Source organism: Schistocerca americana, chromosome 6 (genome assembly GCF_021461395.2).
Source record: "Schistocerca americana isolate TAMUIC-IGC-003095 chromosome 6, iqSchAmer2.1, whole genome shotgun sequence".
In the NCBI taxonomy this organism is placed as follows: domain Eukaryota; kingdom Metazoa; phylum Arthropoda; class Insecta; order Orthoptera; family Acrididae; genus Schistocerca; species Schistocerca americana.
The window spans coordinates 382016983-382030061 of NC_060124.1; the positions used below are offsets into that span (position 1 = coordinate 382016983).

A 13079-nucleotide genomic window follows, 5' to 3' on the forward strand; every position below is an offset into this window, starting at 1 on the left:
TGGAGACCATGCTGGATCCCTGGAATGGGGTCACTGTGCCTAAGTTTTGCCTTTCGCTATCATCATCTCCCTCTGATTTCATCTCTGTTTTCTCCCTTTTGCATCCTTTTCATCCTTTCATGATTTTTCACACCTATTTGGTTGTATTTTTGTGTAATTTTTCGGATGTAAATCTACATTGTTTACGTAATTTTTTGCACTTTTTCCAACTCTGTGGATCTTTGCTCCTTCCACCTGCGTTGATACAGAAAAGTTTCCTTATCCTTAGCCAGATCTCAGTCCCACATACTGTTCCTGCATTGTTGCTTGGCTCATGGAATTGCCCCTAATGGCCTTACCACCAAATTACCCATCTCTGGTTGCCACCCCTCCTTTCACAATAACCTCCACCTGTTCAGATTCTGCTAATCCTTAGTCCTCACAAACATAGCCATGCAAAACCATATTAACCAAGCCTAAACCTCCTTGCAGTATCTCCTCTCCATCCACAAAATTCTTCTGCTATGCAATCTCAAATTCCTATAACCCATAACACACAATGGAACTCTTGCCCTGCAGGAATTTGAGCAACTTGCACAACGCCAACTCAAAAAGCTCTCCATTGTGCTCATTTCCCACTCCCACCTTGGAGCACCACTGTTCACCATCTCGACAACAAACTTCAAAACTCTCCCACTTCTTCTTATAGTTGACAAACACTGTCTTGCAGACATATTACACCTACCCAACCCTCCAAAACTCCCTCCCAACACCACACAGAATCCAGAACATAAACAGACCCACAACACAGTCATGAACCTTTCCTCCAGAAGCTTTAGTCACACAGAAGTATCAGTCCTTTCTAAAGGCCTCACCTTCTGCCCCACTCCCAAATTCAATCATCCAGGACTTGTTAAAGACCTTCTCTCCTTCTGCCGGTCTCTAAAATGCAAAAACTTTTTTGGCACCAACCCTACCAATCAGACTCATCCAAAGACCAATACTGAACCTTGCCTAACTCAGTTCACTCCTGCATCAAACAGTAATCCACCACCACTGCCCCCCAACAACCCCTTGTTAACTTTCCAGAGTTTCTTAACCTTGAACCTTGCCTCACCATCATTCCCCAAATCCCTCAACATGCAAACTAATCTTACATCCACAGAAAGAACTGCAGTCCACCACCTAAAAACTGATTCTGACCTTATAATCATACCTGCAGACAAAGGCTCTGCCACTGCTGTTTTGAACCGCAGGATTACCTGGCGTAAGGACTCCACCCGCAGTGAGATACTTCCACCTACAAACCTTGCCACAGTGACCCCATTCCAGAAATCCAGCAGGATCTCCAGTCACTCCTCAATCTGTAAACCCAACCCAGAACCTCTCCATCTTTCTACTCACCCCTACGACTCCCTGCACTCCTACCTTCTACATCCTTCCTAAAGTCCATAAACCTAACCACCAAGAACGCCCCATTTTGGCCGGTTAATTTGCCCCCACTGAGGGAATCTCTGCTCTCATAGACCAACACCTTCAACGTATTACCCAGAACCTACCCTCTTACACAAAAGATATCAACCATTTCCTCTATTGACTCTCCACATCTCCTGTCCCTTTACCACATGGTGCCCCGCTCATCACTGTTGAGGCCGCCTCCCTGTACACTAACATTCCTAATATCCATAGCCTTACTGCTACTGGACACTACCTTTCCCTATGCCCTATGGATTCCAAACCAACAATCTCTTTCCTAATCGCTATGACCAACTATATTCTCACCCACAACTTCTTCTCCTTTGGAGGCATTGCCTACAAACAAATCTGGGGTATGGCTATTGGCACCCACATGGCACCATCCTATGACAACCTATTCATGGGCCATCTAGAGGAATCCTTCCTAAAAACACAGGATCCCCTCACCTGGTTCAGATTAATTGATGTTATCTTTGCTATCTGCATCGAAGGTGAGGACACCCTATCCACGTGCCTCCAGGACCTCAACCACTTCTCCCCCATTTGCTTCACCTGGTCCTGCTCAACCCAACAAGCCACCTTCCTAGATGTTGACATCAACCTCAAAGATGGCTACATCAGTACCTCTGTCCATATCAGACCTACTAACCACTATCAATACCCCCACTTCGACTGCTGCCACCCATTTGATACCAAGAAATCCCTTCCGTACAGCCTAGCCACTCATGGTGGTTGCATCTGCAGTGACTCCTCGTGTAATATACTGAGGGTCTGCCTGTAATTATCCTCCTAACCTAGTACAAAAACAAATCTCCCATGCCTTATCTTTCCAGCCCCACACCATCTCCCAGAGTCCCACTATCTAACCACAGTGGAGCATTCCCTTCATAACTCAGTACTACCTAGGACTGGAACAACTGAATTACATTCTCCACCAGGGTTTTTATTACCTCTCGTCACGCCCTGAAATGAGAAATGTGCTGCCCACTATCCTCCTACAGTGGTATTTCACCATCCACCAAACCTACACAATATACTCGTCCATCCTTACACAAGCCCTGCTCCCAGTCCCTCACACCCCTGTAATAGACCTAGATGTAAGACCTGTCCCATACATAGTCCTATTACCACCTACTCCAGTCCAGTCACTAACATCACCTATCCCACCAAAAGCAGGGCTACCTGTGAAACCAGTCAAGTGGTTTACAAGCTAAGCTGCAACCACTGTGCTGCATTCTATGTAGGCATGACAACCAACAAGCTGTCTGTCCACATGGATGGCTACTGACAAACTGTGGCCAAGAAACAAGTGGACCAACCTGTTGCTGAACACGCTACCAAACATGATATCCTTCATTTCAATGACTGTTTCACAGCCTTTACCATGTGGATCCTTCCCACCAACACCAGCTTTTCTGAACTGGCACAGGTGGGAACTTTCCCTGCAATACATCCTACATCCTGTAACCCTCCTGGGCTCAATATTCCTTAGTCACTCTCCTCACCCATCCAGCCCCCTCCCTGTTCCCACTCCAACACTACATAGCCATCATTCCACCACCACACCCAGTTTCTTAATTTCCTTTTATTTCTCTCCTTTCCGCTACTTCCCCCCCCCCCCCACTCCACCTTCTCTCCTGCCCTCTGTCTAAACTGCAACACTTCACTGTCCACCACCCCCACCATACTGTCGTGTGTGTCGCATTATTGTGCGCATGTGTGTTGTGTTGTGTGTGTGTGTGTGTGTGTGTGTGTGTGTGTGTGTTGTGTTGTGTTGTGTTGTGTGTGTTGTGTTGTGTGTGTGTGTGTGTGTGTTGTGTGTGTGTTTGTGTGTGTGTGTTGTGTGTGTTGTGTGTGTGGTGTGTGTGTGTTGTGTGTGTATGTGTATGTGTGTGTGTTGTTGAAAGAGGCTTTAATGGCCAAATTCTACAACTGTGGGAATCTTTTTTGTTGTGCCTATCTGCAACTCAGCATATCCGCTACATGGTGAGTAGCAACTTTCCTTTTCTAATAGTGTTACATTCTACCCTGGATTTTCCATTATTTGAAAGATTTAGATTATGTATGTTATGATACAAAAACCACAATTCACAATTCTTTTCACGAAACACTACTGAGGATGTTTAGAGAACTGGGACATGTGACAGACTGTAGAATGATCCTACTGCCATCAATGTATATCTTATGTAAAGGCCATGAAGACATAAGTAGAATATAATATATAGCAATAATTTTTCCCTAGCTCCCTTTAAGAGTGGAACAGGAAAGGGAATGACTAATTGTGGTAGAGGGTACCTTCCACTGTACACCACAAGGTGCCTTGTGGACTATATGTAGAACTGATCTTTATCGTTTTGGACATGAAAAACAGGGCTGATATGGAATGTTTACGGTAGAGATCAGAAATACAGTTATGGCAAAATAACAGAGGAAGTGGTAGAGTCTTTGTAAACAATGTCTCTTAAATAAAATACATGTTTCAGAAATACTCATTTATTAAGGAAATACAAAAAATGAATAAGATACAAGACTTTGTACAAAAGGTTTTCATTTTCAGAGAAACTGATGCATTTTTCAAGTAATTTCAGAGGCAATGAAACAGGACTGTGATAACTATGTATCACCAGAGAAAATTACTACTATCATTTGTTAAGACTGTGATAACTATGTATCACCAGAGAAAATTACTACTATCATTTGTTAAGTAATTCAAAAGAAATCTAAAAACATCACAGATACTATGTACCATTCTGAGTTATTGGCCAATTTTGGAACTGCACCAATTTATAGAAGTATTAATGTCATATCCAAAAAAAATGTGTGTATATTTATTTCAATATTTTGTTTAAATAATGTAGAATACAAATCTCACAGTGTTCACATATAACACTCTAAAACACAATATCAACTAAGTGTATTTATCACAGATCATATCACAGCCAGTATACAGCACCTTTTTACATGGCAGTGTAGAAATTGGCTCTGCACCTCATCACATCTCTTTACATTAAAACCAAACACAGAGTTTGCAGACCCCAAGTTTGTTCTAGTCGTATCTCATTTTTGAGTAAAATATCTTTTCATTATTAACTGCCATGAAAAGAACAGTCAAGTCAATTTTCTATCGCTTCTTAAGTTTGTACACACAGTTACAACATGTGCTATACAAATCAGAAGACAATCTTATCCTCAATGTGAGATACCACATTACTCGAACTACCAGAATCATAGCCAACAAACCAGCAATATTTACTGTCATGTCCTGACCATCAGCTCCCACCAACCTATAAAGAAAGAAGAAGGTTTCGCTACTAACATTTTACACAGACATGCATTCATAAATACATTTATGATAAATATTAAAGACACAGTCACATTTTCCTGGTAATACTTACTCAAGCAAAGTTTTTGGGTAACTGAATGGGCAAAAAATTTCTGGGCAGTCCATTTGCTTTCTATCCTCCATGAGTGCCAAAATCATAGCAATCATTCCTAGTCGGAAAAAGCTTGTGCTCATAATTATTCTCATGAAGAGTGGAGTAGTATGGTAGGCTCCCATATTGTATTGCCAAAGGACTAGAAGGGGAGAAACAAAGGCAGGAGCAATAATTGCACCCATCTAGAAAAGAAATAAATTAAAATGATTAGTGAAACAGGCATCCTGTTTAGATATTTTTAGCACCCAACATGAATGTATTCAGTCTATTTATAATGTAATATAACATTTAAATGATAGGCAGATAAATTGAGAGGGAGAGAGAGAGGGCGAGAGAGAGGGGGAGAGAGAGAGAGAGAGGGAGAGAGAGAGGGCGAGAGAGAGGGAGGGAGAGAGAGAGAGGGAGAGAGAGAGGGAGAGAGAAAATCGTAATGTTAAACCAGACTGGAAAACTGTGAAATTTCCTTTGAAGTGTCTAAAAATTTCATGAATGTTTGAGATATAAATTAATATAGTCATAGGAATCAGAAGATATGAAAGGCAGGTTAATTTCTGAGTATGAACAAAGATATTGTGTTGAAGGAGGTAAAATTAAATGTCAAAAATATTAATTATCCACTGCAGAGGAGGATAACCAGAAACAAACACATTTAAAATAATTTTGTATATTGTATACATGTGAGGTGTGATTGGAATCTTTTAAGAATGGGCTTGTAATTGTACAATGATGGTACTAAGATGCTGTTGTGATGCATCTCCTTCAAAATAGTCCCCTTCTGACTTAAGACACCAATTCCAACAGTGTTTCCACTTTTGGAAACATTCCTGGAAATTTTTTTCCTGAAGTGTGATAAGGATGTCTCCTTATTTGCCTGGATATCTTCAATTGAGTCATACTGCTTCCTTTTTTCAGTGAAAATTTCAGTTTAGGAAATAGGTAGAAGTCTGCAGGGGCCAAATCAGGGGAATATGGTAGTTGTGGAAGCACAGGAATTTTGAATTTGGTCAAAAATTCAATGATGGAGAAGGCACTATGAACTGGAGCATTGTCATGGTGTAGCACCCAACTCCTGTCTTTCCACAATGCAGGCCTTTTCTTTTGCACCTTTTCACACAAACGCTCAAGGACACATTTGTAGTATTCGTGGTTAATTGTCTGTCCTCCAGGGGTAAATTCATGATGCATAATATTGAGAGAATTGAGAAAAATCACCAACATTTTCTTCACCTTTGACTGACTTTGCTGTGCTTTTTTTTTCCGGTCATGGTGAACCTGGAGTCTTCCACTGCAAAGACTGCACTCTGATTTCAGGATCATATCCATACATCCATGATTCATCACCAGTAATTACCCTATTTAACAAATCTGGGGCATTTTCTGTTCAATTAATCAGATCTTGGCATACTTCAAGTCAGTATTGTCTCTGGTCGCTTGACTACACTTTTGGAATGAATTTTATGGACACTTGACGCACGTTCAGATCTTCAGTTAACATTGACTGAACTGCATAGAAACTTAAATTACGTTCATCAGCCACCTCCTTCATTGTAAGTCTGTGATCAGAATGCACTAAGTCATGAACTTTCACATTTTCATTCATTTTTGAGGTGGAAGGACGGCCGGACTGTGGTTCATCTTCAAATGATTCATGGCCATTTTTAAAACATTTGACTGGCTCATACAATTATCTCCAAAAGCTGTTTTTGACAGTTCGTAAGTCTCAGAAGCTGATTTCCCGGCTTTAAAACAAAATTTCACACAAACTCGTTGCTCTGTTTTCACGCCCATTTTCAAGTAGACAGAATCCAGCAACGAGCCTTAATAGACCAGCACTCAACCAGCTGCTACAATGAACTGAATAAAGAAAATGGAGTTTCCTGCCAGAGGGTGTTCAAGGACAAGGCAATGACTCATTCCCCACCCTCCGTGTACCTGCCTGCCTAACCAGTAAGCAGTAGCGGATCCATTCTTAAAGGTTTCCAATCACACCTTGTACATACTCAACTAGTTAATTTCTTACCTATGTTTGAAAATTAAGGCAAATAATAAATAGCAATACATTTTTACATCTCATTACACTGTTTATATATTGTTTCTTGTGTAATTTATAAGCAAAATTCAAATTACCTTCTGCTATAATTACTAAATAAACGATATTTTCAATTGGATTTTTTTATGAGTGAGCTATCTGGAAACATTATTTTAAAACTCTGGTAATCTAAAAAATTTAATATAATATATTTTTCTTGTCTAAACACTTTTTAAAAAATGGAATACAGCTTTACAATCGTAAAAATTGGGCTTCAAAACTGTTGGGGCAAGTCTGGAAATGTCACAGATAAGATGTAAATTTGCTGGTTATTACACAAAAGAAGACAAATATATTAATTATTTCTATGGATAGGTCCAGTGTGGTATGTTACAATGTATAACACCTGCCCTACTTCGTTTAGTCATTTAAATTTCTCTGTTGTATTTGTGGATTGAGCTGTGTATTGTAGTACCAGTAAATCCATTTAAGTTTTTGAAATATTCTTCATAATATTGACAAGGAAGCTTTTATGTTTGTGAAGTCCATAGTTTCACATTTCTTTGAATTTTCTTTAGTCATATAGACATAACAAATCACAACTGAGAAACCATATTACAAAACATAAACTAAAATTTGTCGAGAAAACAGTTAGAATATCATTGTTGCAAAAAACATTTAGTTTTGGTGGATTTATTCAACAAGGAAAATAAAGAACACACTATGTGATATATATATACCAACATATCTATGAACACATTCAAAGAAAAAAAAGTCAAAGAATCTTCAGCACCAAAATTTAGTGGGTAACGCTCATTTCACTGGATTTCCTGCAAATGTGACATAGTTTTGACGTCACATGCAATATCAACAACCGCAGGAACTGCTACTGATTTTCATTAGTGTACAATGTGGACCCCTCTAGCTTGAGTAAACAACTCACACATGTTGTTAGTGGTTGAAATAGTCCTACTGAAAGTGTCACTGGTTTGCAAGAAGTCTTGAGATGAGTATTGCCTGCAAACTATTTGTGATGAAGAAGAATACAAATGTTATTGTTCATCATTTCACTTGCAGCAATTTCAGCTGTTCTCTTAGATTCCTGCCTAACGACACACTTGGGAATCGCCATATATTCGGAAATAAACAGCAAAATATTTGTGAAAGGGAAGAATATAATGTTATTGCTCCTTGTTTCTTTCACAGCAATTTAAGCTGTCTTCTTAGATATTTATTTATCACACATTTGGAAATTGCCACATGTTTGGAAACAAATCTTTGTTTTCTAATCAGAGAGAAATGTTAAATAACATCAAATATTGTGAAACATTCTTGTATTATATTTATAAGAAAGTCCCAGAATGTGTTACCAATGCTAAGATGAAAAAAGGGTATATTTGCTTGTAGCAGGATGTGCACCTACATACTGACTCTGTAAAGCATGACATTATTCATTATACTTGAGCTTGGTAATGAGACTTTTGTTTCATTTCTCAGTTATTGTCTTATCTCTTGAAAGCTCATACCAACGATCTTTTATTAATTGATATTTAATTATAAGGATGATGCGCTTGTCATACATTTTCAATAGGACATTGCATTGTAACAGCATACTGTAAGTTATAATACAAAATAGCTGAAATGCATATGGTGCCTTCCATACTAATTGTTGAGATTGTGTGTGATTTCAAAACCACTCACATTTGCAGGAATACTTGTGAAATGAGTGTTCCCTAAGATTAATATATGTCAAAGAGATCAGAAGGAGTGAGACACAATACTGCTATTTCTTCACTCTGCCTTAATTCTATGTAATGCTAGTCTATAACTCTACATATTCCCAATCTGTGTGACAATTTTTCACATTTTTGTTTGTGCAAGTATTTTGTAAAAATGTCAGAAAACTGATTTTCTGTAGCAGTGTGCTTCACATCTATAACTTTCTGACAAATTCATACTTAAAATCTGTGGGTTTTAGTTTTTTACATTTCCATCTATAAAGAGAGGGAATACAAGAGTGATTGTCTTCATAAATTATGTCCCTTTTTTATTTTTAGATCCTGGAGCACCTCAAACAACACATATTCTACATGGGCATTCTATATGGGCATGACAACCAACAAGCTGTCTGTCCACATGGATGGCCACCCACAAACTGTGGCTAAGAAACAAGTGGACCACCCTGTTGCTCAGCATTCTGTCCAACACATCATCCTTCATTTCAATGACTGCTTCACAGGCTATGGTCTACTTTTGACAAACACCTTGCTGGTCAAAAGCTTATCTGTGACAGTCTTTTTCTTGTGCCGATCTGCAGCTCAGCATCTCTGCTATATGGTGAGTAGCAACTTTTCTTTCATAACATTGTTACATAATTGTTCTTTGTGTTTTTATTTCTAGGTACTTTCTGTTGATAATAGTATAGAGATATCTTATATGTGATTATGGTAATTAGGCTACATAATCAGTGGCTGCCAGACAAAAACAGCTCATGAACAGGAAGTAAATCATTTTGTGCATTATTTTTTCATAGTTATGGAAGAAGTGGTGAAATTTTTGTGGGTGGCTGATCATGCACACAGCATATTAGACACAGCATTTGCAGCAGCTGCTGCATCAACGGATAGGGATGCCACAGCTGCCCATAATAGTTATGCATCAGAATAATGTACACATTGTTGCATAGTGGTATTATTTCAGCAAACACTGCGTACAGCAGGATCTCATTGAGATTTGCAAACCCCATTAGAAAGATGTCTCACCAATTGCAGGCATTGAAACTTGAGATGAATCCAGACTGACTGTCACAGACATGATGTTCTAGTAATGATCAGCTCAGAACTGCACCCAAGGTCAAGATACCGCATTGACCATCTGTTGATGCCATATGTGGTTTGGGCTACAGGCCAGAAAGTGCACGAGTCTGTGAGATCATCCAAATGGCAAAGCAGTTCACAATAAGTGCCCCTGGACTGTGATGTCTCAAAGTGGTGCGAAAGGTGTATGAAACACTGGCTAACAGTAGTTCCCAGAATACAGTGCAATTTTAACGTATCTGTGAAGACTGCAGAACTACCTGTCTTTGTAAGTCAGTTGGCAGTTCAACAGAAATGCATATGAATATCACTGCAGTTGTTCATTGCTGAAAGACGATCTGGGTTAGTATTTCTGGTGGACACTGATTCAGAAGTCAGCACTCTGCTGACCTTGTACGCATTAGACATGAAAGACCAGAGCCACTGCAGCTGCCAACCTTCAATAATTCTAGTATCAGGATGCTGGGTTGCAAGAAACTAATAACTGACTTTGGTTTTGCTGCTCCTTTCAAGTGGATGTTTGTAGTGGCAGACATTTCCCCACCTATTTTAGAAGCAGATTTCCCTGCAAATTTGGCATTGTCAGTGGGTTTGTCTGAGGCCTGACTTCTAAGTGGATCCAGCAGCAGCAACGTCCATCAGATTTTAAACAACTGTGCAATTGTAGGATACATCGGATCAGCAACATACATCAACAGATTGTTCTACAGGTGTTACCATGCAACATGGTATATATCACAACACATTGCACTATATACATATAATACCAGGGCTGCCAGTTGTGTGGCATGGCTGTAGAATTGTGCTAGATAAAATACTGGAATTTAAAACCTTTTTTTGAAGAGATGTTGTGTTCTGGTATTATGTGGCATTCAGAGAGCGCCTGGGCATCTACACTATATTTGGTAAAGAAGAAAGATGGTACATGGCACCCTTCTTGGGATTACTGAGGATTAAATGCCAGGACCATTCCAGACACAAACATCCTATTCCACACATTCAAGACTTCACATATGCTTTGGAAAGCACAACTGTTTTTGGTCCTGGATTGCCACAAGGCCTGCAAGAAGTTTATTGTAGCACCTATGGATGTTCCCAAGATAGCAGTGTCATTATTTTCAGCCTTTTCAAGTTCTTGCACATGCATTTCAGACTTAAAAATGTTGCTCAGACCTGGAAAAGGTTCATTGATGAAGTGCTGTGGGGATGCTACTTTGATTTCCATATCTCAACATTTTTGTAAACTCTGCTGATGCACCACCGCACGTCAGACATGTGGCTGAGGTACCGCAAAGATCACAAGACTGTAGTGTAGTACTGAATGAAGACAGATGCTTGGTGGGTAAAAATGAAGTGACATTTCTCACGTATAGAGTTTCACATGATGCAATCATCCCATTGCCAGAAAAGTTGGCTTTGCTGAGAGAGCTGCCATGTCTGAGGAATTATTGCCAACTATGATGGCTACTAGGCATGGTGATTGTTATTGCTGCCATTTAGCAGCAACAGCAGATATTCAGGCACCTCTTATGGACACAATTTCCATCAACTGCACTAAAGGGGAGCAATTGCTGAAGTGGTCTTTGGTGATGGATGAGGCCTTTTGCACTTTGCAAAAGAGTCTTAAGCAAATAGTGTCACTCACCTACTTGGTACCAGCTGCACCATTAGGTACGGTGGGTGATGGCAGTCAGGCTGCAGCTGGGGCCACGCTACACCAGAAAGTGGACACTTGTTGGTAGCCATTAGTTTCTTTCTAAAGAAGCTTCTGCCATGGCAAATGAACTGGAGCGCCCACAATAGGGAATTGTTGACAATTTATGATAGTGTGAAGCACTTTTGCCCTCACGTAAAAGTTCACACAGTGACAATTCACATGATTCCAGCAGGTCAAGATACCATGTTGCAGTGTCAAATCGTGGTGTGATGTCTCGACAGGTGCTATGGTCCTGTACCACAGAATTTCACAGGATAGTGTTTGACAGTGTGCACAATCTGGTGCACCAAGAGGCAAACACCACTGTAGAGATAATAACGGAATGTTTCATGTGTCCATCAGTTAAGAAAAATGCTGGCAACACTGCCAGTGTCATAATGTGGGACATCATGTCTATGCTGAGGTTGGACATTTTTCAGGTATGTCAGTGATACTTGAACATATCCACCTTGGCACTATGAGCCTCCAACCACCTTATGACTGCTACAGATCCTTGCTCATGTCAGTGGACAGATGCCCAAGATGGGCTGAAATCATACCCTACTGCACATATCAGCCGGGACAGATGCAAAGACATTCATCACATAGTGGTTTATGCACTTTGACTGTCCCCTGCACATTATAACAGACCAGGGCAGGCAGTTTGAATCCCTGCTGTTCAACAACCTGTCTAAACTGTGCAGATTCAAGCACTATCATACCACCAGCTGCCACCCAGCCAGCAAAGGTATGGTGGAGAGGTGGCATTGCATGCTGAAAGCAGACGTCATATGCCATCTAGAAAGTTGGATTGAAGTGTTCCCTCTGGTATTGTTGGGGTTACAGACAGCTTACAAGGCCAATATTGGCACCTCAAGGACTGAAATAATATACAGAGAGCTGTTAAGGATCCCAGTGGAGTTTCTTACCTCTGCACCACTGCCAGACCAAATGGAGTTACCTTTGTGGCACAGAGGATTGAGGAACATGTGGCAAAGATTCAACAATCACCAGCTGCACATCATGGCTCAAATCTTTTTTTTCCAGCACAAGGCACATGGTGAGCACTGATTCCACACAGATACTTCCTCAGCTACTGTATAAGGGACACTAATAGGTTTTGCTATGAAGTAAACATACACTTGAGATTCTGCAAAACAGGAGGGCTAGCAAAGTATTAGTGGGAAGATTGAAACCAACATGGGTAATGCTGGCTCCATCTTCAGACAAAGTGGAGAGCAACATCTGGAGGGGGGCATGGGGATTACACTCCTACAATACACAGGTAGCACACATGAAAAAAATCAGTCCAGGGCAAAACACACTGGCCTCTCACGTGACTACTCCTCTCGCCAAAACATTGCAGCCAAAGATGGTTAGCCCAAGAGCAAGCAGAGTTGTCAAATTCTAGTACCCCTACATTCCCAGTGCCCTACTCTTTACAGGTAGGGGTGTGTGGGAATAGGTATCACCCAAATGAAATGCAATATATACTCTCTGGAATGTGTGAATGGTGAACCACAATTTTTCTTCATTTGTGTTGTTGTTCATAATTACTTTCTGTTGATAATGAAGTGGAGATATCTTATACCTGGGTATGATTATTTGGCTACAAGTTTTAAACTGTTAACTATTTATTTTATTTC

The 13079-nt window shown here is 40.2% G+C and overlaps 1 protein-coding gene across 1 annotated transcript in view; it reads right to left on the minus strand.

The window, feature by feature from the left end:
- Window positions 1–3932: 3932 nt before the first annotated feature.
- The window catches only part of LOC124619470 (ATP-binding cassette subfamily G member 4-like), a 390958-nt gene continuing 381811 nt past the window's right edge, over window positions 3933–13079 (minus strand). The window contains exons 13-14 of the mRNA XM_047145871.1: window positions 4851–5074; window positions 3933–4739 (exon numbers count right to left, since the gene is read on the minus strand). Of these exons, the coding sequence (XP_047001827.1) occupies window positions 4577–4739; window positions 4851–5074 (387 nt within the window). The 3' untranslated portion in view covers window positions 3933–4576. The remainder of the gene's footprint in view (window positions 4740–4850; window positions 5075–13079) is intronic.